At 38.5% G+C, this 27,799-nt stretch overlaps 2 protein-coding genes across 4 annotated transcripts in view; one reads left to right on the top strand and one right to left on the bottom strand.

The window, feature by feature from the left end:
* Positions 1 to 1,063: 1,063 nt before the first annotated feature.
* Positions 1,064 to 8,239, top strand: LOC134746476 (serine/threonine-protein kinase VRK1-like). The gene is made up of 6 exons (XM_063680878.1): positions 1,064 to 1,424; positions 2,457 to 2,526; positions 2,989 to 3,185; positions 3,977 to 4,193; positions 4,555 to 4,725; positions 5,216 to 8,239. The coding sequence occupies exons 1-6, from the start codon at positions 1,200 to 1,202 to the stop codon at positions 5,953 to 5,955; spliced, it is 1,620 nt and encodes a 539-aa protein (XP_063536948.1). The 5' UTR covers positions 1,064 to 1,199; the 3' UTR covers positions 5,956 to 8,239.
* A 146-nt stretch (positions 8,240 to 8,385) lies between these two features.
* Positions 8,386 to 27,799, bottom strand: part of LOC134746435 (insulin receptor substrate 1) — a 58,407-nt gene continuing 38,993 nt past the window's right edge. For all 3 annotated transcript variants that reach the window (XM_063680803.1, XM_063680804.1, XM_063680805.1), the window contains 8 exons: positions 27,591 to 27,696; positions 26,504 to 26,722; positions 25,273 to 25,398; positions 24,536 to 24,701; positions 23,654 to 23,850; positions 22,403 to 22,606; positions 22,049 to 22,145; positions 8,386 to 21,197 (listed from right to left, as the gene is read on the bottom strand). In XM_063680803.1, the coding sequence (XP_063536873.1) occupies positions 21,027 to 21,197; positions 22,049 to 22,145; positions 22,403 to 22,606; positions 23,654 to 23,850; positions 24,536 to 24,701; positions 25,273 to 25,398; positions 26,504 to 26,722; positions 27,591 to 27,696 (1,286 nt within the window). In that variant the 3' untranslated portion in view covers positions 8,386 to 21,026. The remainder of the gene's footprint in view (positions 21,198 to 22,048; positions 22,146 to 22,402; positions 22,607 to 23,653; positions 23,851 to 24,535; positions 24,702 to 25,272; positions 25,399 to 26,503; positions 26,723 to 27,590; positions 27,697 to 27,799) is intronic.

Below are 27,799 nucleotides of genomic sequence, written 5' to 3'. Positions count from 1 at the left end.
CAGAGAGAAATAAGTAATCATAGAGTGCTTACTCCCTACATCAGTTTTGTTACCAAAACGACTATTATTTTCGTAGTCGACATCTAGCGTCAAGTAGTGAAATTATCAGTCCCGCTACTCGACAATAGATGTCGCGACGAATGGAAAGTCAACAACAATTTTCAGCTAACATATGGACTACAGATGTAGAGCATAATTATTTTCCATCGTGTTTTCACGGAAATGTACGAACGTGTCTTGCTATTTCAGTCAGTCGCGGTACAAAAACTACTGGGGTTGACTGAAGTGCATGACAAATACGAATGTTTCCGGGAAAATACGATGGAAAACAATTATGCACTACATCTGTAATACCTACTCATGGTGTGGACGCAAACGCCAATGAGGGCTACCGTTTTTGTGCTCACCAGTTGGCGCCACTGTAGGAAGGCGGTTTGTTTACGGAGGACCTACCGGGAAACGCAAATCCGAAACTCCGCTATCTGCCTCTCTATCGCTCGAATGGGCAAGAGTGACAGAGCTTATAATGAGTAAGTCCCGATAAAAAAGCTTAAAACGCCCAAAACTTAAACGCAGCGCCATCTAGTAGTAGTCTAGTAGTTTTGATATGTTAAATATATTAATAACGGGTCACTCACGTGTTTTAAATCGAATTTGACAATAATGCCGTAAACGAGGGTAGTTTCTCGCCCCCCCTGCCGCCACCGGCGCCCGCGCCGGGTCATCGGGCGCGGAGGGCTGCGGCCCGCAGTCTGCGCCGGTCCGTCACCGTCGACGCAAGCTCCTGATGACGCTACTCGGTACGGAGTGAAATATGTCGAGCGTTTTCGACTTAAAACACGTGTGACCCGTTATTAATATATTTAATATGTCTGTGTCTCACGGAAGTTTTGTTAGTTTTGATATGGTTAAGAAAACGGTTTTAAATACAAAACCGATAACACGCGGAACTGTCAACATAGTACATCCCTACCTCAAAATATGCTCTAAATAAATGAAAAAAAAAAAAATTAATGGCGGTTAACGACAACTGACACTGACATTTCTTTCATTCAATCAGCAAACGACGCTATTTTGATTTCAATCGCATATTATTATCCTCGTGTATTTTGTATGAAAAAATACTGTGAATTTTAGTTTAGTGCTGCTAATATATAACTTAATTTCTGTTATTGTTACTGTTGTAATCTAACCATAAAATGACTGGGAGAGCTAAAAAGGCTGTTGCAGCGCCGAAGAAAAAGGCTAATGGATATAAAATGCCAGCTCCTATTACTACTGGCGAAATAATACATGATACTACCATGAAGAAGAAATGGCGCATTGGACCTTCCATAGGTGTTGGGGGCTTCGGAGAAATTTATTCTGCATGTGATCATGACAGTACGCCGAAAGGTTCCAACTATCCTTTTGTCGTTAAAATTGTAAGTAGAGTCACTTTGTGACAAGAAAATCTAATTTTCGTTATCTAACATCTCTGTCACTTGCATATTCATCATATGTAAAGAAACTGCCTTGATGCATCAATGTCATATTTTATTATCTCTGAAAACTTGTCAAAAACCTGTTAAAGGTACAGTATGTATAAGTTACTCTATGGTTTACTAAAAAGGCTAGTGTTGCACTCTGGTGGCAGAGCATTGCAGTAATAAAAGATAATTTTTACCATAATTATTAACCAACATTGTGCTAATTATTCCAAATAAGGCATCATGTACAGTCAGTCAGCTGCAGAGAAAAGGCACCCCCCTGCATACAAAGTTCTGTAAATTAGTATGGACGTGGGTTACCTTTTCTCTACACTAGGTATACAAAATACGAACATTTTGATATGGTTGAAGTGGACTGTAGGAGTTTACAAGTTTAGTGTTATAATGATTTATGAGCATTAAGAACCTGAAATATGTTTCTTTAATTTAATTTTAGAAAAAAAGTGTAGATACCTGTCCCTTGAAGCACTGATATGAACAGCTGCTTAAGAGTCCCCGGCAAGCTCGGCCGAATTTCACCTTCAACGGAGTTTTGTTCTCATTTTAAAACTATGTGTTGGATTATAACGAAATTTTGCATATACAACGACATGAGGTATATCTAGGTTTGTAATTAGTTTATATAGCTCCAGTTTGTAAATAGGCAAAAACAAGTTTTGTATGAAAAACTTAAATTTGCTGTATTTTTTTTCTATGGTATCTGAAGCTACATAAACTAATTACAGACCTAGAATTATTTTATTGTAAGCACAAAGTTTCAGAGCAATCTAGCTAGTCGTTTAAAAATAAGAGCGCAACTAAGTTTGTATGGAGAACCGAGCTTGCCGGACACTCTTAAAAAGGCAGAAAATATTTCTAAAGATGGGTTAGGCTGCATTGCAATCCAAATATTTTAGCAAATTGGGTAAAGTATTTGGTCAGCATTAATATTTAGCCAATTTGTAACATTTCTCATTTTTTAACTAGGAACCTCATGAAAATGGACCATTGTTTGTGGAGAAACATTTCTACATCAGAAATGCCAAAATGGAGGACAGTAAGTTTTTTTTTTCTATTTATTATTTAGGGACTTATACCAGTTACATGATAATGCCAGCCCCATTGTTCCGCTCTCATTTTAAAACTATGTGTTGGATTGTAATAAAACTTGCACATACAGTGACATGAGGTATATCTAGGTCTGTAATTAGTTTATATAGCTCTAGTATATAAAACAAACGAAATAGAGCAAAAACAAGTTTTGTATGAAAAGCTTAAATTCGCTGTATTTTTTTACTATTATATCTGAAGCTACATAAACTAATTACAGACATAGATATACCTTATCCTATTGTAAGTACAAAGTTTCAGGGCAATCTAGCTAGTCGTTTTAAAATGAGAGCGGAACTACATTTGTATGAAGAACCAAGCTTGCCGGGACTCTTAAATATAGAGGAAAGGCATTGGGGTCTTAAGTTTGTTGGTAACGGGTCAATACTAAATAATTAAATTATTTCAGTAACCTCATTCATGAAAAGCAAGAAACTCTCAAGCCTCGGGATGCCCTCATACTACGGCAGTGGTTCACACGACTACAAGGGAGAGAAATACCGATATTTGGTGCTGGAGCGCTATGGAAAAGACCTGTGGAGTCTGTTCACTGACAGCGGGAGGTCTTTCCCGGCACCAACTGTATTTCAAATTGGTTTGCAGATGGTAAGTTTGCTTAATAGATACATATTAATACCGTAAAACCCACTTCAGAAGATTCTGAAGGAATACATCTTACTAATTGGGAAGTGTATTAATAGTTGTCCACGCATGTAGGGGTGGACGAGAAGATCTTGGGGTTGTGGATGAGGTGAGTTAAATGACACTCAATACATGCACGTATAATAACTTGGTGATACAGAGGTGGTATAATATCACGGTAAGCGGACGGGTTCGACCGTCCGTTGCAAGATTGCTGAGAGAATGGCTGTTGCCGGCCCCGCTGCCCCGCGCCCCGCACCATGCATTGCGTCGACGACGGCTCCCGAAGATGCCCGAACAAAGACGAGGAGTTAACAATAGTGATCATACAAAAAGAAATTCCAGGGTCCAGTGTAAAATGGCATAATATTATCTTTGCAAAAACTAGTTATTTAGCTCGTACCGCGAACAGCGAATGAAAAGACCGCAAATGTAAAAAAAAAACAAAACACTCCGGCTACAAGTGTTAAACTGACGTCACGAAGTTTGTGACTGTCACATTTTCTTGACTCCCTGCAAAATTGCAGGGAGTAAAAGCCAGAGGAAAAAAAAGGACAGTCCCTAGTTTAACTATTCTATTGATCAAAATGTAGGTATAAGAGTTTTGAATGATTCACGGTTAGTTTTACTAAACTTATATTGAACAAGATGAATGTAACTGCGTCGAAATATCGGTAGCTCAAAAACAATACAAAAGGTAATCACGGTCTATATCCCGGTCAATATAAGTCTAGCAAAATGTATAAATTTTACAGTTGGACGTATTAGAGTACATCCACAGCCGCGGCTACGTGCACGCTGACATCAAAGGCGCCAACATCCTGCTAGGGCTGAAGAAAGGCACGGAGAACCAGGCCTACTTAGTGGACTTCGGTCTGGCCGCCAGAGTCAATGATAAGGAGTTCAAGCCTGACCCGAAGTATGCGCATAATGGAACTATAGAGTACACTAGCAGGGATGCGCATTTGGGAGGTAAGAAACTGTCAATTATCGAACTAAACGCCTGCTAAAGGACTTAAAGAGTTTTAGATTTCGCCTAAGTTATCTCCCAAGTTTTATGTAAAGTATGGTGCCAAGTCGAAGCAAACTTTTAGTTTGAGGATGTTGGTAGTACCACGGTGACAAGGGGGAGCGGGGAGTCGCAGACTTTGTGACGTCACTAACTTATTTAAATTATTTTATTCGCTGTACAGTAATAACAAGTTTTTGGAACGATAATCGTTTTTATTCGTTTTATTTACTTTTTTAATCAGTTTTGGGTTATAAAAGGGTTCCTCATCAGTGCTCCCCCAAACAAAGTAGCTTTGTTATTAACTTAGTAATATTTTCCCAGTGGCCACAATGCGCGGCGACCTAGAGATCCTCGGCTACAACATGCTGCAGTGGCTGGTCGGAACCCTGCCCTGGGAGAAGTTGAAGCAGCCCAAGGCTGTTCAGGAGATGAAGGAGGCCTTCATGAAGAGTGTGAAGACGAGCGTCGCTAAGATGAGCGGCAATGTGCCTGGTAAGATACTATGACTGATATGCCGTGGGAAAGTCTCTAAAAATGCGAAATTTCCACATGGAATTCTCATAAGTTTGTATAATAAATGGATACTTTCAATTTCGTTTATTTTCTTTGTTTATTTCTTGTGAAATTTCCGAGATCTTTACCACCTTCTTGGAAACTTCCCACAACTTGTACTTCTGTAGTCGCTATTCGTCACGAATTCACGAATGTGTCTTATAGTTTTGGGTCTTTGAAATTTAGAAAGAGGCGAATAAAACGAATGATGAATACAAATAATCACACACCCAGGTAAAAAAATAATAATGACGCTAACAATTTATATGACATATCTCTTGCAAGACTGTTTTTTTGTGTGTTGTACCTCCTTGATACCAAGCGGGCATTACTGTGCTAGCACTACTCTTAGCTATACGCCGGTGTTTTTTTTAACCCATCACAGTGACGTCGACACAACTTATATATTTCAATTATGTATCTATTTCAGATGCCCTAATAAAATTCTTCGAATACATAAACACGTTGAAAGCCAAAGATGTGCCAGACTACGTGAAATGCCGCCAAATCTTCGAGACCTACCTCAAAAGCCAGGGCGTCACCAGGAACAGCAAACTCGCATTCACGCCCACTAAGAAAACCAAAACTTCTAAAACCATCACCGTTGATGATGAAAGTGATGAGGAACCTTTGAAAAAATCGCCAAAGAAGAAAACAGATAAAGTGGTTAGAAGAAGGAATCCCAAAGCTAAGCAACCTAGCCCTGAAGAAAACGGAGAAAACGAGGAACCCAAGGAATCAGAAAAGAAAAAGAAAGCTAAGAGAAAGTCATCAGAACCCTCTGTTCTCGTCAAAGTTAAAAAACCTAAATTAGCTCCTAAGGCCACACCGCCCGTTAAGAAAAATCACACAAATATAGCGACGCAAACGTCTATAGAGAAACGACGTAGTCCCCGTGTGGTTTCCTTCGACAGTCCTATAAGTTTAGAAATGGGAGAAAAGATACCTTTGAAGAGATCTAAAGAGAATGAGCCTAAGAATACTAGCGCTGATATGTTCGAGGATTCTTTTGAGAAGAAAAAGTCTAAGAGGAAAGAGAAAATACTTGTGTCTGATGAGGAGTATACGGAAAAGAGAGTGGTGAAGAAGAAAGTGACAATAGTGAAGCCAAAAGGGAGGTCGTGGAAAGATGCCCCGACTGTTATGAACGGGCGGTCGCCACCCAAGTAGTATAATCATCCACAGACTGAGTGACTGAAATGAGCTGTAAGCTATTCCTTTTTACAATTAACCTTTCGAGACCGAGACCCGTCAGCTCCCTGGGTAACTATATGCTATATGTAACCTATTATATTAGTGTCGCCATAGTGTATGTTATTGTATGTTGCCATATTAGTCCGGGTCTCGAAAGGTTAACCTTTCATATGGGTGTGATGATCAAAAATCGTGAATTCAAACCTCGGTTATTCTGTATAGAACAGAATAGTAGATTTTGTTACAATGGAGCAAAATGACATATTTACGGCGAGGGCGTACATTGAATCATAAACGAAGCGAAGGATTCTATAATAGAATCCCGAGATTAACGAGGGATTCTAAAGTAGAATCCTGAGCGTAGTGAGGGATTTAAGTGTGTTACTCCCAAGATGGAAATAATATTGCTACCATGTGACACATACTGCTTTTCACATCACCTATTATTATAATATACACGGTGGCTAAAAAACAAGTGCATTCCCGTTGCCAAGGAGGTTTTGGGATTATAATGAGCAACTTTTACTATGGGACCAACCCCGAAATCGCGAAAAAAAATTTGGCTGTTTCATACATTTTGGCAGGTCCATTTTCTATGGGAGGGTAAATTTTTTTTCGCGATTTTGTGGTTGATACCATAGTAAAAGTTGCTCAGTATAATCCCAAAACCTCCCTGGCAACGGGAATGCACTTATTTTTCAGCCACCCTGTGTATTCAATTAATATGTGCAAAAAAAAAATTGTGTCCTAGAACAGAAGAGTGTTACTTTGATCCCTCCTAGCAGGGAAGAAAAGTGCCACTTTGATCCCTCCTAGCAGGGAAGAAAGCCTTTTTCGAATTGGTGATGTGAAGAAATTATTATCGAAAATAAAATTAAATGGTGACTAAAATTTCGGCCAGCATCTTTATTAAACAAATACAAGTACTTATTAGTACTTACTTTCGAATATATCCAACTCTGAATACGCGCAGTATTCGTCAGACATTTGCTGCTGTTGAGGATCCTTATCTCATAAAGAAATTCGACCTAAATTACGTGAGTACCCGTTATAAATATATTTCACATGACGGAGGGTTTTTATCGTAGAATAAGTTATTTGTGACGTTTTCAACCAAAATGTGCCACCATTGTCGGTTGTCGATCAGGTTGATTTCTAATTGAAGCTATTTGGAAACAGCGCCTTACTGACAAGCGACAATAAGTACCCTTTTGGTTGAAAATGGCACAATTATTCGTGTCCTTTTTGTGAATCTTTGCAAGAAATAGCGGTACAACAAACAGTCTTTCAGTTTGTCGATACTTTTTATTATTAATACCAATCAGAAGCTCACAAATATCAATCATAATTATCGAGATTAAAATCTTACATAGATTTAATATATCACAAATCATACTACCACTACTTGTACTTATAATAATTCCGTCTAATGTAAGTCTACAAAATCTGATTTTACAAAAACAAGGACATACTTATATATAGACCGCGGGCCAGGAACAGATTTCCATGACCAATCGCCTCCCGTAGCGCCCACCAACGGAGCGGCAGCTGACGTTCACGAGGGTTCATCATACATAGCCGTTAACCGCTAAACGAGTTTTCGCCCGGGAGGCGATGTCTGACGAAATTTGCTCCTGGCTCGCGGTCTATTATGTCTTTAAAAGCATTTAAAAATCATAAGATGTACTTCTTAATGTGACAAGAAATCAGTAGATACAGTCGCCATTAGATACATCGGAGCGGCCAAAGTGCTCAAAACGTGCATGCTTAAAAACTGCTAAGACTTGCCGTTGAACTTAAAGCTAAATTATCATGCCAAATAATGTCTTAGCTTTATCAGAAGTTTTTTTTTCTCATATTGCATGTTTAGATATTTGTGAGCACCTTGGCCGCTCTGGCGCGACTGTCAAACACGAGTAGATTATTCCGATTGCCATTATTATATATGATTATATATTATTCCTGTCTTATTAACTTATTACTTTATAAAATATTAAGCTTTTAATCGTTATGAAATGATTGTTACATAATTGTCATGATCAAGTTGTGTTTTTGTATTCCTCGAGCAATGGAAATGATTCTTATAATAATTGTTGCATAAATCATTTGTTAGGTAACGTTTCTATGATTCACTGTTAAATGAAATTGAATGTTAGTTTTTAATCAATAAATAAATTTCAGCCTTTTTTGCACATTTATGTGTTGTGTGTGAGGTATAAAAGGTTAAACTGTGTGTTTGTATGTATACGATCGAGACTGATTCAAATGTATCTCTAGTATACTTAATATGTGTAAAATAAACAGTATTTCATAATATTTTGTGTTCTCATTTCATAAATGCCATTACAAAGCGCACCTATATAGTTCAACTGAACACATCTAAAGGGGTAAATTAAAACAAACACGCAAATCCAAAGCTTTTATTTTTATTTACAATATAATATGAAAGTAAACAAAATGTAACGTACCAAAAACGAGACATTCAACAACGAACGCCGGCCGCAGCCGGCAGTGGCACGCTCCGTTACATTGACGAATTGCAAAATACGATCTTACATTGTGATATTAAAAATTAGTCACAGAAAACTTACAGAGTATCAGCTTCACATGGCGACCCCGCCAACGCTTATCGACTACTAGTTGGTAAACGTACGAAGCTGTTACTCTGTCGAATCTTCTGTGACAATACAATACGAGGCAATCCACAGCAAAATCGACCATACCAGCATATCATAAGGCTGTAAATTGCCTAATAGCGTTGCAAGTTACAAAAGCTATAACTACATCTAAAATTTAATCATACATTTGTTTGTGGTGTGGTGATATTACTATACTAAATCGCTTGTGATATGGTGCCTACGCGATACACCTTTACCTACATGGCTGTACAAGAGCGGACAAGCTATTTGTCTAAAAACAGAAAACGGTAGCACCATTTGTAAAAAAATATAATCTTTCAAACTCCAGTCGGCTACGCGGCCGTCTGTACATAGGTACTATATATCTGTTCTAACATTAAATAGTAAAACTTACGATTAACCTTATAAAAAACCACTATTACGCCGGTACAGGAACATTTTATGCAAAAAACATTATTTAACTTGCAATGGGACTAGTATAGACTTCATACACTCCTTTGTCATGACGTCACTACACGGAGTATGGTTAATGTATATCCACATTATATATACGTGTATAAGGCCGCATTCACACTAGTATTCGATGTCATAAATACAAGTCTCACCAATGTAAATGAAGCCTAAAGCTCCTTTTAGAATATGCATGTAAAACTCGTTACATATTTGTTTTTCAAAATTTGTAAACCTGTTTTGTGACCTTGCAGTTATTGCGAATTCAATAGACTTTTGTGTTTGTAACGTATAAAATTGTGTATATAATCTAATATAATATATATGTATATATGAGTGTATATGGCATATTTTAAAAGGAGATTCGTTACGTCATCGTTCTGCACAGTTAAGATTATACTAACTCTACCCATCTATCCTTAGACCTAGTTTAAAGTCAACACAACTTACACTAAGTGGAATAAAAGTGTATATATAATAATGATAATGTTTCTAACCATGGTTCTAAGTTGCGAGGTGGCTAGCTATCTGCGTATTTGCTTAACTTATGTTTATAGCCAGGGGTCCGTGTTGGTGTATTCTAACTTTCAAAATAATATATCTTCAATTTGACTATAAAAACGTATAGTCGTATGAAGTCGAAAATTGACACGCCTAATAGTTTCGGACTGTTACATCCTTCATCTTATCGAACTATTCTGACAATTCCCTGTTATTGTTGGTATAAATCCCCTTATTCATAAAACTTAGCAAACCTCTGTTAAATTTGGTCTCTTTCTAAAAAACACAAAACGACAGATAAGGACAAAATTATTATCAAGGGTTTGATAGACTTAACAAGAGTTTTTGAATAAAGCCTTTAGAAGCGCCTTATTTTAACCGCTTAAGTGTAAGACCTGAGTGGACGCTCGAAGCGGAGCGTTCGTCGGGGCGTGCAGCGTGGCGTCGGGCTCACAAGTGATGTGAGCAGCGTGCACGTGCACTAAGGCCACTCCTATACGTTTGCATTTGTTTAACATGCACGCCGCACGCCCCGCCCCGACGCACGCCCAACTCAAGCGTTACACTAAAGGGGCCCACTGACTATCAGTCCGCCGGACGATAACTTATTAAACGGTTAAGTTAAAGGTTTAATATGTCTGCCAATCGAATAATTTGATATATTACTATGTTTTTTTCGACATATGCCTTTTGTAATAAAGGGTTCTCTGCCATTTCTAGCGAAAAAAAAATACTAAGTTTTTTTGTTCTAACTGATTATTCAGGTGCCTTTCCGGTATCATATACCTATTAACTAACCCTTTTTTAGCGCTTAAGGAGTTAGCGTTGAACTAATTTCGACTAAACTGTCACTCGTTTGAGGTCTGACCATTCATCCTAGAAAACGTACCTATATGTCAATTTTGCACACATTACCTATTTTTCACAGTTTAACTTTATTAAGCTAAATGAGGGTAGGTTTCAACTTCTAGCTACCACAAACTGACAATAGATGGCGCTGTATTCAAAATACAGTCTTTCGAATATAAACGTTCGTGAACTAAAATATGCATTTTGATGCAATGTTCTACTTTATACTACACAGACCCCTCGGCTAGTTATTCGTATACAAAAACAAAAGGCTCATAGATTCGTCTAAAGAATACGATTTCCTATTTTAAAAATGGCTACGCCAAATTGTACTACGTTACGCCAGGCAAGCCCGATTGCTGCATTATTGCGCATGTTTCAAATTTAATCTCCAATCAATTTAGCCCTGGAGTGAGGGAATAATTCTTAAAATTATAGTTGTATTTCTAATGTTCTAATGTTGGGATTGATCACTAGAAAACACAGCAATTTGATTTTTTATTAAGCTAAAAAGAGGTAATTAGAGTTACAAGTAACAAGAAACAGTAGTAAAAAAACCTAAAAAGTTTAAGCCAAGTAAGTAAATAACTCAACACTATATTTTCACCTTGATTTGAAAGAAATTATAACCACAAACAGGACTTAATGATTGGAGTAGAGACGCACGATTAAAGAAAAAAGAACGAAATCGTTGAAAAAAAAAACCCGTTCTGTTCCTGGCAGTTTAAAGCTTCGAGTACTTACTTGGTATGTGAACCACGATTAAATTGCGATACTATTAGTTGGTCAAGCAAATCTTGTCTGTAGAAAAAGGCGCGAAGTTCAAATTTTCTTTGAGACGATAGCCCTTCGCGCTTACATTTTTTTAAATTTGACCAACTATAGTACAGGTCGATTCATGAAAGCTGGCATGAATGGAAAGAACGAAACTTTCATTGTATGAGTGACACCTTGCTTATTGTGATACACACATAGATATTTTCAGTGCCACTCAATCATTCATTCCAATCATGCCAGCTCTTATGAGTCGACCAGTACTTTTATGAGCTTTAATTCAGTGACTCCATTGGTTTTAACTGGGTCGAGCATTTAGGTATCTTCGTCGTTTCAGTTTGAACTCTATACAATAGACGTTAAAGCTGTTTTTTGTGGTTGACGTCTAAAGAGGCCTCACGGATATGGCAATACTGTTTGTACTTTGATTTGTGAGTAGGTCAAATATGGACTTTATTCATAAGCAGCTAGGGTTCAAATTAGTTGCTAGCTCGACCCAGACCAGTACAAACCAGAATAAATAACGTTTTTAACATTAAAAATTTGGTGTTATCTCAGTCAGGCATTTGTATACAGGTCCCAATACTTCTTAATTAATAAACGTTTTCTTAAGAGCGTGGTAAAAAGCGTATCGACTTATCTAAGGATAGTATGCGTTAAAAAGGAATATCAGTTTTATGTTTATGATCATAAGACTCAATTCGCATGTAACTATCCTCAGAATAACAGGGATTGACGTGAAAAGTTTATGATTTCAAACCTAACATGTTATTAGTTCTTTTCCGTTTGTCAGAAACCGGTTTAGCGGCTTACTATACTGGATTTTACTAAATAGTTTTATACAATATTAACCCAAATGAGGGTATTTTTCCAGTGAAGATACCATTATTTGACAACAGATGGCGCTGTAATCAATAATTCAATTTCCGAATACAATCGTTGATTTAAACAATTTTGTGAACCGGTACGCCACCAACGGATTTTCTAAAACTGTAGAAACACACTTTGTACACATTTACTGTATCCTCTCTGTGTTATGTCCATTTTTTTTGTGCAATAAAGTGTTTACTACTACTTCAGTTTTAGAAAATAAAGTTGTGAACATTATAAGGTCAATTTTCGATCGTAAATAAACTTGACGCGTTCAACCCTCAACTATGTCAGTTTTGAACAAGACTAGTCCGATTGTTTTTTTTTCTGATTGTTGGAATGTGGCATCCATTCTGTTTAGTTAATAGAGTCTCTGACATTTTGAGGTCTAAAAACGTTAAAACCTGGCCTAAGATTGTTATATTAAAATAAGGACGCTGACTGACCCGCCTGTTCCTATCTTTATCGCACGCGCTTAGTTATATTGCGGTTCTGCTCATGTGCCGGCGGTCAATGACACTGTGCGAGCGGTATAGCAATATTATTATGCGCGTGCGATAAAGAAAGGAAATGGCGGGTCAGCGTACGAAATTATTCGCGCTTAGCATCAATAATTTAATCTACTTCGATTGCGATATTTATACAGAATGATTTGTGGGTCGTAATCCGAAACCACTTTTTCTGACTCTATTATTGATCCACATTATCATATGGTAGTATTTGATTAAAAGATAATTTTGTTATTTTTCAAGTAAAATGCAGTTTGCACTATTTATCATTACTTTTTAATTGTACCTCGATACGTGAATTAGGAAACTATAGGTCTATAAAAAATCTATTTGTAGCTATTAGCTAAGTTGCTCATGTTTATTTTAAGACTGTTTGTTTCTCAATAAAAAAAAATCTTATACTAAGTAATCATGGTCACCCTATGACTTTTTAAATACGCTGTATGGAAAGCGACAAGACGTCACATTTAGTAGAGTAACCAAATTGTATGCAAAAAAAATTTTTTTTGACTTGTCATCTGAAAAATTATCATCATGGTGATAAACATTTGAATTCTGTATGGTGTCTTGTTCTCTTACTTAACGACCCCGAAATCATCCTGTATAATATAATTAATTAATTACGGTCAGGTTGATGTTTTCTTATAAAGTTATAACAAATTGGTAGGACATATTTAAAGTTTGTAGACCATCATTACAGTTACAAGAATCAGAAGTGTAGGTAGCAATTTAATTATTTAGGGTTCCGTACCCAAAGGGTAAAAACGGGACCCTATTACTAAGACTCCGCTGTCCGTTTGTCTGTCTGTCCGTCTGTCACCAGGCTGTCTCTCATGAACCGTGATAGCTAGACAGTTGAAATTTTCACAGATGATGTATTTCTGTTGTCGCTATAATAACAAATACTGAAAACAGAATAAAATAAATATTTAAGTGGGGCTCCCATACAACAAACGTGATTTTTTGCCGTTTTTTGCGTAATGGTACGGAACCCTTCGTGCGCGAGTCCGACTCGCACTTGGCCGGTTTTTTTATTGACATCTGAATGTGTAAGATGTAAAAGAATATTAAAACTTCTGATACTTGTTACAGTAATATAGAAATGTTTCATACAGATTTCCTCTTAAAATATGTGATTAAGTTAAAAATAATAATTAAGAACTTGCGAAAAGGTCGCAATATGGAGGGCCCTTTTACATACAAGACTTCAAATTGCACTTACACAAACAAAGATTGTGGAACTATTGTTTTTGTATAACGATCACTTAAAACTATTTATACAGCGTATACATATAATACAATAACGAAAACGATTTTCGGGAAAATAAAAACAGTGTTGTCGACTCTATAGTGTCAAAATAAGCCAATTAAAATAGAAAAGCTCACTGGAGCCAAATAATACATTGGTAAATTGTACTGGCAACTACCATTTAAACAATAAAATCATTAAAATACAATTTCATTACCGATACTAATGGATAACCCCATTAAAAGATTAAATTAACAATAAAAGGAACATTCGGTGGATAAAAAAATGCATAAAATTGTGACGTTCACATGCAAAAGATGCCACATTGTCTACTACCATTGTTTTTTGTTGAAAGTAGACAAAGTGGAATATTTTGAACAACGACAACATTAAAAATAAAACAGAACACATTGACCATAGGTCACAGAGCCGACACACTTAATAATCAACAATTAAAAGTATGATATCCATGCATTTAATTCCATGCTACAATGTGTTACGAAACATTGGTATCAACGATTTGACCGTTTTGTATCAAATAAGATACAAATTTACTTAACCTCTTTCCTACGCAGAACGAAACCTCTCGAATGATTATGTATCATATATGATACAACTGAGAGCTGACTTTGAAAAGCATTTTTTTAGCACACGCCATGCTATTTAACTTAATATTAGCTGCAACCTTAATGCCAACGCTATTTGTCTTTCATTTAGCTGAACATATTGATGAAAGAAATACATTTTCATCAATAGGTCAATAAAAAATCTACATCATTACAAGTATTAATAAATACTCCGTAACACATTTTGATTTAAATTTTTTGTTAAGCCTTAAACAAAAATACTTCCACAATATATAACAACTCGAAATAAATACCACTCATAACAAAGAAAATAAGCGAACTACCTGTTTTAAAATCTCAAACGCTGGTGAAATATATAATTCACGATATAATTTGGGTGTGAACACTGTGAACAGATACTTTATTGAACACATCGTTTACGTACATAGAGTCTGAGCCTGTTTTAGAATACTGAGCAATGCTAGGGAGAATTACAATAACGTCAATATACAAGCAGTGATTGGTCGATCGAATTGTATTCAATTTGCACTTCCTACTGGGCGCGATGTCTAAGTATAAATCTTAGGTCGCGTGAGGGTCGCGTGAGGGTCCCGTAGGCTTGATAGTTTCAATGCCATCGGTATTAATATTTTACTTTCTAAAGGTTTCAACCGCCAATGAATCCAATATACAGGTTGTCCCTAGGCATTGGACAAAGCCGAAATGTACATACGCATTAGGGTATTCAGAAGCAGTATACAAAGTATCATAACAACCGGTGTAGCGGTTACGAAGAAATTAACAAATTAGGTTTTTTCGTTGGAGCAGGCGTATGTGTTAGTAGCTCCTGAGGTCATAAATAGTATGAAACCTAATAGTTAAAGTAATAGTTAGTTATTATAGTTAAAGTATGAAACCTTCTTCGACCTTTTTTAATATCTTTTTTATTTATGACATAAGATTCTGACTTTTGACAAATGACATCATTGCCGCATATTTTCGCATACAGTATGTTTCTTTTTGTTGTCGATTATTGGAAACAACTTTTATTTGAATTTTTTTTTCTTTTGTTCTTATTAAAAAAATATCAACATTAGTGCATTCCTGAGCAGTAACCCTACGTGGGATTTCAGGGTGTGTCCAATGGCTAAGGTCACCCTGTATACTATTACGTTAATGCTGTACATTTTATTTCAGCGTGCGAAGCGACAACATTAACTTGTCACAAAGAATATGGCTGGCGTTTAAAAGCAGTTTTAAGCAAACTTGTGCAAAATTACTATGAAGCTAAATAATCCTACAACTGTGTTAAGGTTTTTACACGACCGACTGCTAGTATAAAATTAATTGTAGTAAGGACGCGAGGAAAACTAAAGTAAGGATACTAAACACGAATAATTTCGTAGACTGACCCGCTAGTTGCTAATTCATTACAATTAAATCTCGATAATCCGGCACTTCGATGGTCCAAATGGGGTCATAAATTGGGGTACAAATGATCATTCTATGCCATATGCATATTTACTATGTGCGCTTAGATTATCGCAATTCAATCTCTTTATACATAAATGGTTATGTTCCAGATAAAAGTAGAATTTACTTTGAATTTAGTATTTTAGTAAAATGTATTTCTATTCTAAAACATAAATACCTACTAAAAACACATCAAAATATTATGCAGATTTGAATAGAACAGAAACTTCTAGCACAGATTAAATAATAGTACTAGGTACAGTAGGTTCACTTTAACAAAACGCCTCTCTAACTAAACTCTAACAAAAGATATGACCGCAAGGTGGCGCAAGCGCGAGCAGGCGTCCGTTCCGTAGCCGTGCGCGGCAACTACTATGGCTAGACACCAAAATTGGTGTGGCCCGCATATACTTGTAGCGGCGCGACGAAATCGCGAAGTAAGCCACGCCTGCTTCCAGTAATCTGGCTCTCTAGTGTCAGCATTAGTGCCGGATTAGTGAGATTGTACTGTATATTGCCAATGCAACTGCGCGAGTGGGACAGCAGTATAATTATGTGCATGCAATAGAGATAGGAAATGGCGGGACAATGTACGAAATTAGTGTACGGAAGTAATGTAAAATGTGCCTAGCGTCCTTACTTTAGTACAGTTTTTGACGCCGCCTTAGGGAACGAGTAAAGGTTCAATTCCAAACAAGCTCAGAGTATTTCATTTATAACTTGACTACATTTTCTTAACAAGTAATCAACCGAGTTATGAACCACATCGATTTCGTATCTCTAAAATCGATCGTCAGCCTTAAAATTGTTTTCATTATATTTATTTCATTGTAATATGATTACTTGTTAATTTATAAAATTGATGTCCATTCGTGATTATATGATTGAAAACGTATGGAATTTTTACAAGCGAGGTTAGTGGACGTCGCTATATCCTCCTAAGTGGCAGTCATTTTTGTAGTTTTGAATTTGGAACCTTCATTTTGTCCTTTTAAAAGAACATCGGGACTCAGGAGGATAAATACAAAATGTATAACCTTTTTTAAAGAACAGATGACTTTATAAATCTCTAGCGACAAAAACGTAACCTTTTGACTGTTCATGTATCAAATATGATACATCCAGAAGTAAATCGCGTACGTATAAATAAATAATGAATCAGTATAATCAGGAATGGATCAAATAGCCAAGTACAGGCCAACAACAAACAGTAACAGTGTAGAAATAACTATTTTACTCGTGTGGTAAAAATTGCACAATACTTTAGTGAACAGAGTACTCTAAGAACACAATAGGTAGTATATCGTAGGGAACTTAAACTGAGTGTGCTACTTTAGGCCTCCATCACAACCCTGGCACAGGGGCCCGACCTTCAAGTCAGGCGTTTGAGCGATTATCAAATTTTTTCGTATTTTATTTTCTCAAACCAAAGTTTTGTTTTCATGCTCAGAATGTTTAACGGCGCGGCTACAGTCCAATATGAATCTTCGTACATACCGATAAGGTTCATAATGACGCGCCGCACACGATAGGCGTAGCCATCAGTGTTAAGCACTTCCGAACCTATTTACATAAATACTTATCTAAGGTTTTTTATAGCTAACTGAATCCCAGATGCTTTTTTGTTTATGAATTTGGACAGTTGTGTTATTTGATAAAAGTAAAAAAATAATTTTAAAATTTGTCCTTCTTAAAGGCCACTGGGTTTCAGTAGGAGAGATAGTACCGACGCGATGCGTCATGAGTAAATAATTACAATGAAATTGAAAATCGCTCTATTACTCCCTATGTTCTCCTAAGGCCCGCTACAAAAATACAGTCGACGAAATTTGAAACTACACACACAAAGTATAGAGTTGAATTCAACCCTTCGAATGCCTTGTCCCGTATACGTCACAGACAATTTGAACTTTAATGTACAATTTCAAGGTCAATTCGGTAGCAAATTTTTGACATGGGCGTTCGAGGGGTTAAACTCAAGTTTAAGTATTTTGTATGCAGAACCTTAGGTTATTTATATATTTTAAATTATATTTATGCTCTTTCCTTTGCCACTGTTGTTACCTGCGCACATTTATTTTATATTTTTATTGCTTTTTGCATTCCGCTATTGTACTACAAGTAGTGATTTCAAGTTATAAATATAAATAGACGATAATAACCTCCTCTAGCCGCCCACGAATTAAAACTTGCCAAGACAAATGCAATTTTGATTTGTCAAATTAAAGATTCAAAATACAATGGAACGGGAGACCTATTTATAGGCCTCTGGGCGGCTAGAGAATAAGTACACGTATAGACCAATTATAATAAACGATAGATATTGCCAAAGACATTTAAAACAAAATGGTAATATTTATACAAAGTCGTATTCGTTTTTACAACAATAACGCAACTTTGTATGGAGATTACCAGACGTTACTTTACTTGTCTCTGACATTACATAGCAACATGGATGACGATGAATTAATAATATAGAAATATATCTTTAGCTTCCAGCGAAATCAATGTTACATAATTATCATACTTTTTAAAATATCATTTTATTCCGCTGTATACACATTATACACTTTTAAATGGATATCGCACATTCAAATTTCGATATTTTTAATACGTGCGTACCGTTTTTTAATAATATTAATAACGAAATATTAATTAATAGTATCAGAAGCTAGCGAGAAGATTTAGAGCTATTTGTAACTTGAAAAATAAAAAATAAATGTGTATACATTATCTTACTTTACACAGTATAGAGATAAAAAGTAGGACACTAATATAGAAACGTCATACGACATCCAATTAGTACGCTCTCGTTTCTCTTTAATCCTCCTACTTTTCTCTTTTTACTATGCCTCTAGCCACGCGCTCTTACAAGAATCTGGAGATGGAACCATGGCAATAAAAACTTTAAACTATATACGTTACAGTTCAAATTCGCGTTTCCATCTCCCTTCGAATCTGGACGTTTTATAAAATAAATATTGAAAACCTGATTCTTTCAAATCTGGAGATTCTTGGGCTCATTCTACTCAGAAATGACAGCATTCTCCATCCTTCCATTAAAAAAAGATGTCACAAAATGTCCATTACATTACGTCACGTTTTAGTGCTTGGAGGTTGGTTATATCCTCTAAGTTTAATAGTACATTATGATACAAGTGTGCTAAGTCGGTCATTACACACGAGGCAATATTGTGCGCGCGAGCTGTAAGCGAGCGCGCAATAAGAAAGCCGATGTGTGTAATGACCAATGCACACGCGTTTCATACGACGTTTTTCAACACACTTGCGAGAAAAAAAAGAAACTTTCATATTAATCAAATTTTAATAGTTAAAACAGTGTATTGTGTGTTTCACCTGTCATACTCGTACTGCCGGCCGGCCCTCGCTCGCCCCGGCCGCGGCCGCGCACCGCGCAGGTGGTCGGGCGCGCCGGTGCCCGCGAGTACGACCAATTAAAGAAGGCTCCCTTTCCATGCATATTATTAGCAATCAGTTAGCTTCTTAACTCAGTAGGATAATATAATGAAAAAGCACGAGTGGAATAATATACTGAAAGAGCACGCGTTTTGAGCAAGTGTGTTGAAAAGTATATTTATTGATTAAAAATGTAAAATTATAAAAAAAACAGAAATGAGCAACGACAAGAAAACGACGCTAGTACAGATTAGAGGTAGACGGGTTGGGTAGGGCTGCTCCTCTAAGTTTTAGTGTGGAAAAATTTCATATTGCGTGACGTAGTTGACTTTCCACTGTGGAATGTACAATTTTCATACAATTTTTTGGGATATTTTTTTTTATCATCAGGATATAAATATGCTAGTGATTCTGAATTGAAAGAACCCAAAAACACCAAGGATCTGTGAGAATCAGGTTTTCAATATTTATTTTAGAAAACGCCCATCTGTATTCCTCAAAGCTTGAACATCGAATAATGATACCAACTTACATAAACAACAGTCTCTCATAATGGGCATTGCGAACTGTTTAAACGCGTTTTTTTATTTAGGGTTCAAGATAATTTGGTTGTCACTACTAACGGTATGCAATGTCCAATGTAAAGTGAACCCTAAATGGCTCAACAATTAAAGTCCGTAAAGCCAAGACACTTTTAAGAATTTTTTAACTGGTTAGAAGTGTTTTATTGACCACATGTAGATTTTACATTTCAATCTAGTAATGTGATTTAAAGTTAATATCGAACACATTTGTCAGAAATTACTGACTGAAAAATATTACGATTTAAAGTTTAATTTAATAATCAGATTTTTTTCAATTTACATAAGTATTTCCTATTATAGTTTTGTGTAATAGTTTTTTTAGAACGTTTAAACAGTCGCTAGCCCGCGTTTCAATTCTCTCAATCATTTATCCGACTTAACACAATAAATGGCGACTCGGCTATAACTTCGCCTTATATTACCGACAACATATGTATACATACAACGACAGCGACATATGTGTGTGTATTGATTATATAAGGCTGCAATCAACACTAATTATGTGTGATATTTATTTTTTTAGTCTTACAAGAGACAAACGAATTTGAATCTTATACACAGTAGTTTAGTATTCATACTGAAGTGGTAGGGCAGCGATCTGTTGTGCCGCTATTTGAATATGGAACGTAACTACTGTATATAAGATTCAAGATTCCTTTGTCTGCAGCGTGCTCTTTGCCTTTCGTTTGAAGTCGATCGTCGACAGAATTAACTGATCAGTAGTACGCCTTATCACAACGATATAAGGTTCAACGGTAAGTTAAATATCGACATTCGACAGCGGATATATACACACACGCACGCATGTCGTCTATCTCGCTCCCGCTACTCGCGATGAACAGTAGGGTGAGCGGGCTAGTTGTCCGCGGCGAGCTTGTCACACGTTAGTCGACGGCGGAGCGTCCGCGCGCTTACTAGCACACATACGCACATACTCTATTATACACGTAGCGCTGTCCTATTCCGTACCAGTGGTGGATAGACACTCGGTGCCGTCATCTCTTTCTCGCTACATGTGGCGGGTAGAGGAGTGAGCGGGCTAGTTGTCGGCGCACATTAGTCGACACTGGAGTATCCGCGCGCTTGTTTCGGCACACATACGCATATAGTCTAATATACACGCTGTCCCTTACCCTCTAGCTGTAGTGGGCGGGTGTGTGAGCGGGCTAGTTGTCGGCGGCGAGCTTCTCGCTGCGCAGGAAGTCGATCTGCGTGTAGGTGCGAGGGGGAGGGGGTGCGGCGACGGCGCGCTGCTCGAGGTCGAGCGCGGCGTAGTTGAGGGGGGCGGGGGCCGCAGGACGAGGGTCGAAGCGCGCCGGCCCTGACGCTGTACCCGCCTAGAAGTTATAGTAGGTCAAACCAAATTGTCAGTAAATAAAAACAAAAAAAAACTATACTCATCCTTTTCTTTTGGGTGCTAGTACTAGTGTAAGACAAAGATAGTACGATTCTCTCTGTCTATGTTTGAAATGAGACAGACCTTTGACAAACTAAATAGCAAATTACGAAATTCTTTATTTCATAAAGTTATAACTTGCATTAACCTTTTGTCTAGGACGTTCAGTACATTTTTTGCACCCCTTTTAGGGTTCCGTACCCAAAGGGTAAAAACGGGACCCTATTACTAAGACCCCACTGTCTTTCTGTCCGTCTGTCTGTCTGTTTGTCACCAGGCTATATCTCATGAACTGTAATAGCTAGACAGTTAAAATTTTCACAGACGATGTATTTTTGTTGCCGCTATAACAACAAATGCTAAAAACAGAATAAAATAAATATTTAAGTGGGACTCCAATACAACAAACGTGATTTTTTTGACGTTTTTTGCGTAATGGCACGGAACCCTTCGTTCGCGAGTCCGACTCGCACCTCGCACTTGCCGGGTTTTTTACACTTTTAACTCTTTGACCGCCAAAGACGTCAAGAGACGCGCACGGTTAGTGTAATATAAACCTTCATGCATTCCAATAAGGTTAATAATGGCACGTTTAAGTGCCATTCGTTAAGGCTATAGTCATACTGAACTTGAACCTGCCATTATAAAGGAATTCAAAAATTTGATTCACATAACTTTTGCGAAAAGTGCCGAATTAAAACGATGTATAACTCAAGCGAAGAAAAATATCATCGTGAGCATCTGATCGCAAAGCACTCAAGACTCAAAAAACATTAAGATATTCCAAGTCACCTTAACAATAGTCGGGTTGCCTTGCTTCTCCGCGTCCACGCGAGTGCTTTGCCGGCTGAGAGCCACGTACGAAGGCGACGACGCCAGCTCGGGACTTCTGAAATTGTTTAAAACAAAACCAATACAAAATTGAGTATAAACCATATAGACGTAGTACCTATATACAAGTAGTTATAGACGCGCAACCGAGCGACCGGAGGTAAGAGAAAGAATATTCATATAAAGTTTGGGCCGCATAGGATTTTTTCTCTTTCACTCTTATAAATTTCCAGGGGACTCCAGAGTGAGAGGGAAGAGGGTGTCCGATAAGACGGAGCGGGTTTGTGGAACATATAAGTATGGTGTAAGACTCACTTCCTTGGACACTCCTCGGAGATCTCCCTCAAAGTCGTAAGCGGGTGATGCAACTCCGGGGCCGGATCCGGTTTAGGCTCCGGCTTCGCCGGTTCCGGCTCCACGCTTTCCGGAGGCGACTCCAGGGTGAGAGGGAAGAGGGTGTCCGATAGGACGGAGCGGGTTTGAGGGGAGGACGCGAGGACCGCCGGCCGGAGGGGCGTTCTGAAACAAGATTGTTTTTTTTTTTAGCTGGTTAGTTTTCAAATAACCGGCAATACAGTGGCGTCCAACGATGTCCCTGTAATATAGGGTCATTGCGCACACAAACAAATATTATCGGTCCGACAGCTGACGGGAGGCTCCGACATGGGTGAATTTATCGGAAGCGCCTTTCCGATATCGGATGTCGGAAGGCGCCTATGACAAAAACAGCTACAGGAGAGTGCCTTTGGCATTAAGTCCGCCTTTTTTGCCTTATTTATCTTTTTTTTTGTAATAATGATTTATAACATGCATATATAAATACAGAGAAACACATATATCTAAAATTTTACTTCCTTCCGACATCCGATATCCGATTAGACAATGTGAAAACGCTCTAATCGCCGCATCTCCACGTAGCCCGCTAGTGCGGTCGCGGGGGCATGAAGCTTGTAGGCGGAGGCGCAGGGCGGACACGCTATACATCAAAAATCACTTGCGTTTCTATGTGTGAACGGCACGTCTGTACACGCGTCATGCGTCATAATGTGAGTAAGTTGCTTAAAAATAGTACTGAGCGGCCGGCAAACGGCCGTCAATCTGGTGTCGCGGGGCGAGGTAATTCGAGTCGGGGCGGGGCGGGGCGTGGCCGTTCTGTATGATAATACTATTACCAAAGATAGATATAACTCCGTAATAGATGGATACAGTCTTAGGAAAAAACGTGCCTCGAAAATCAAGAAAATTTGATTCTCGTTCAGAGGGCGCTACTAGTTTTGGCCTACAGTCGTATAGATGGCGTTGACAGTTTCGTTTGTTATTTAACAATTTTAACGCATATCAGTGAAAGAACATGGGTCAAAATCATAAAAATTATTAATGCAAATAAAAAAAAACATTTATCTATATTTAAATACATTCTATCGTATTTTTATAAATCTTCATTTTTAGTTTTAAAGTGTGTCGACAGATGGCAGTGAATTTACTGGGGTTACAAAATTTACTATGACAGTACCGCTCTAGTATAAGTTACTCTATGCTATTACTTATTCTGTGGCGGAGGTTTACCTGGAGCCGAGGCTCATCTCGACGTAGCCATCGGGCGTGGTGGCGACGCGGCGCGGCTCGCGGCCCAGGGCGCCGGGCCGCATCTCCACGTAGCCCGCCACGTCCTCCTCGCGCGTGTGCGGTCGCGGCATCGACGGCCGCGGGTGCGGGTGCGGGTGCACGAAGCCGCCCGCCGGGGGCGTCAGGGACACTATCACCTGATAACAAATATACCGACAAATATACTTTAGACGACATACCGTGAATATAATCCGATGCTTGAAGGATAGAGGTTTTTACAGCTCAAGTTTACAACTTTATTTATTTCAAAACACCATTTCATTTCAATAGGAATGTTGACATGAATCGCGAATATATAAAATTTTATGTTTTTACCATAGCAGGGAATATTAGAATGCTAAAAATCATATTTTGTAAATACAAATATGCTTAATAAATTAATTAAAAATAATAAAAGTATTTAAAATAATGCCCAGCATCACGTGACTGCAAACGCAAATCGGAGCGCGTGACGTCACGGCGTGAGAAACACGCACAGACAAGTTGTCAAACGGTGGTCCTCTGGCACCGACAGTCGTTTGTTTAACGCTGTAAAGGGTTCGAAACGTCGGGATGTATTATAAATTCAATATACGCGATATAATCCGTTTTCATAGTTTTATTTTTATCACCTCGTTACGTCATCCTGATCACGTGACAGCTTGGAGCATTTTTGCGCGAAATTTAAACACTAAACTAATTAACGTCGATTTTTTATTAAAAAATAATGAATAAAATTTGAAAAAAAAAAAATATTTTTTTTTTGCAATAATTACGTGTCTATCTATAAAATGAAAACAGTTCTAAAAAATTGTCAACATCTCTATTATTGTATGACATTACCTTGGCGGAGGCGGAGGCGGAGGCGGACTTGGGGTCGGGGTGCGAGAAGTCCAGCTCCATGAGGTCGTCGGCCGAGGCGCGCGGCAGCAGCGGCGCCGACGACGAGGCGCGCGCGCCCGGCTTGTGCGCGGGCAGGGGGATCACGCGGTTGTTGCGGGCGCCCACACTAGAATCACATATATAGTTTAAACTACACTCACAATATCATAAGAGGGCTGCTACTTATGTATACGGAAAACCAAAAAAAATAACAAACATCTATAATTATATACGCTTTTATAGGTTTTGTTCGCGAAGATGAACGATGAACTTTTTCATACATTGAAACCACTTTACATAGAAACATAGCACTTTTTCCATTGTGATTTTAGTATAGAAAACGATCATTTTGTACGCAAAACGGCTCTTTTCGCGATTTTTTTTTACAGCCGAATGTTCATGTAATATCTTAATCTTACAAATGTTCGTCATACTATCATGCCCAGAGATGCATTTATCAAAATTTTGTATGATGTCTAAACGATTTAATGGCAATTTTTTTTGCAAATCAGCTTTAAAAACGGCTGATCATTTAATTACCTCTCCGTTTAACATAGTTCCAGTAAGTGACCCATTCCGGATACATAAGTAGCAGCCCTCGTAATCTCCAAGTAAAATCGTCTGAAAGCATCCCAAATGGCACCCTATAATAATCTGAACGAGTATGTACACTGTACAGTATAGTATAATCCACATACCTGTAGGCCCGGAGACGGGTGACGTCGGGCCGCGAGGGCGCGGGCCGCGAGCCCACGCTGTATGCTCGAGGGGGCCGCTCGTCCGCGTCGATAATGTGCGACATGGCTGGTTCCAGCTGGTATTCGCTGTGGACAATACGTTGCGGTTAAAATATGTCGCTGCTGTAGGCCGAGCAAATTGGCGCGACAGTATCTCGCCGCGAGATAGACTACCCGTCTATTACTAACTGTATGGATTAAAGAGGGACGGGTATATGTCGCGGCGAGATACTCTCGCGCCAATCATGTGCTAGCCCGGCAGGACACCATCGCAAGCGCGGACTTCTGGCCGAAGGGTGTGTTTCGGCGGTTCCGGGCCAACCTGTCCTGTCCTGCCCGGCCCGAGTCGGACGACATTACGGAGCCACGCTGTTATGTCGTCGCCCAAATGTTTATTTAGTACTAGCTTTTGCCCGCGACATCGTCTGCGTGGAATCAGTAACAGAAGCTAGAGTAAGTTTAGCGCCTGGAGAAAGTCTTATAGCAATCATTCAATTTGAGCATAATACAAATTACACAAGGCAACTCATTAATTATCTAAATTCCACCATGATTCCACCCCGCTTTTCACCCTCTTAAAAGATGATTTTCGGGATGAAAACTATCCTATGTCCTTCCCCGGGAATCAAACTATCTCTATACCAAATTTCAACTAAATCGATTCAGCGGTTTAAGCGTGAAGAGGTAACAGACAGACAGACAGACAGATACAATTTCGCATTTATAATATTAGTATGGATTTAATTTTTATGTGTATTGTCTTCTTGTATTTTTTTATTCTGTAGTTTCACAGTGCCTTGGGTTTACTATAATACTGTGTTACTTATTTGATCAATATAATGAAATAAATGAATAATAAATATCTTCAAACTTGATAATAAAATAAATAGGAAGTAGTTCTGCAAACGGGAACCAGCTCACACTGAAAGTCTAATCAAATTTTTTATTCATGTTTTAACACTGAGGTTAGGTTTTCAAAAATTTGCAGGCGTTTTTTGGGAGTGTTAACTACAAATTTACCTAAAGCGAGGGTCTGAAGGTGTTCTACAGTAGACGGATCCACTACAAGCTAATACTAAGCCATGATCTAATGGCGCCATGGGAAGGTAGTTATCAGTCGCAGCAGGGTACTCTGGTGCCATGGGCAGATAGCCATCGTTGACGTTTTCTGAGAAGGTTACACTATATTTACCTAAACCGAGGGTCTGTCGAAGGCGTCCCGCTACACACAGAGCCGCTAGAAGCCGATACCAGGCCATGGTCTAGTGGTGCCATGGGAAGGTAGCCATCATTCGCAGCAGGGTACTCTGGTGCCATGGGAAGGTAGCCATCGTTGACGTTTTCTGGAGACGTCTCGGAGGCCGCTATTGAGGAGGTCCGGGAATGGCTCGCTGGTTCGCGACCCAATTTACTGTGGAGGATACATTTTGTTATACTTTTTCCTTAATCCAATTGGAAGTAGACGATTAAATAAATTAAAAGGTAAGGGCAATATCTGCTGAGAGGATAAGATAAGGGTTTATGTTTGCTGTTCCTTGACCCTCTTAGTAGTAACATAGAGTCCATCCAAGCTAACTTTGCACCGAGTTGAACACAACAAAGTGAGGGAGTGTCATTCTAAATGTAATATCACAGAAATTTTACCTTAATGATGACATTGCCACACTATGTCACTGCAAATACCATGTAGAACTCTTTGTACCAATACCAAGCTAACTAACTTGATCCGACTATTGCAGAAAGTGTCTGGTGAAAGGATCTGCTTGGTGTCATTGTTGTCAAAGTCCAGGACTTAACTTTTTAAAGACTGCGAAAATGCAGTGAACAAACTGTGCAGAGATAGATGACCCTTCGTACAAAGTTTGCATGTTACATGTATCTACTATATCTAAAGCTGACTGCATGTAAACTTTAAAGAAGCCCACCAATTTTCTATACATTCCTTGGACGTTAAACTTAAACTCGTTGTCCCATGGAAGCTATATGGCCGTCTCAGGGTCTCCCTACATATGTCGACGCGGAATCGGCAAACGACGATATAAAAAAAAAAACTTGTCTGCGCAATAAGAGCGAAAAAGTCGTCATTCGGCTCGAGTCGCATCGGCCGACGCCTCATTCCCTCTTATTGAATAATTCTTGCGCAGAGATAAAGGTTTTTTCTATCGGCTTTAGCCGATTCCGCGTCGACATATGTAGGGAGACCCTAAGGATCGTGTTTTGGCTGACAAATTTAGACCCCTGGCACCTACTCCTGGTAGTAGACAATTGTAATTACTTACCTAAACCTATCCCGGGGTCCCATCTCGCAGTAATCCGGTTCCTCGGGTATCCGCGGCGTGCGGTGCCACTCCACTGCATCAGCTTCATCGTGGGAAGCACTCAGGCCTGAGGAACGAATACACATCACAATCACGTATTATTAAGTCGAAAATTGCTCGACATTTTTCAATACATACTGAGAAGCGTCATCGGGAGCGCGCGTTGGCGG

The sequence above is a fragment of the Cydia strobilella genome, chromosome 13 (genome assembly GCF_947568885.1).
Source record: "Cydia strobilella chromosome 13, ilCydStro3.1, whole genome shotgun sequence".
Classification (NCBI taxonomy): Eukaryota; Metazoa; Arthropoda; class Insecta; order Lepidoptera; family Tortricidae; genus Cydia; species Cydia strobilella.
The sequence above is the reverse complement of the archived record's forward strand: the minus strand, read 5'-3'. Positions and strand labels throughout refer to the sequence as shown.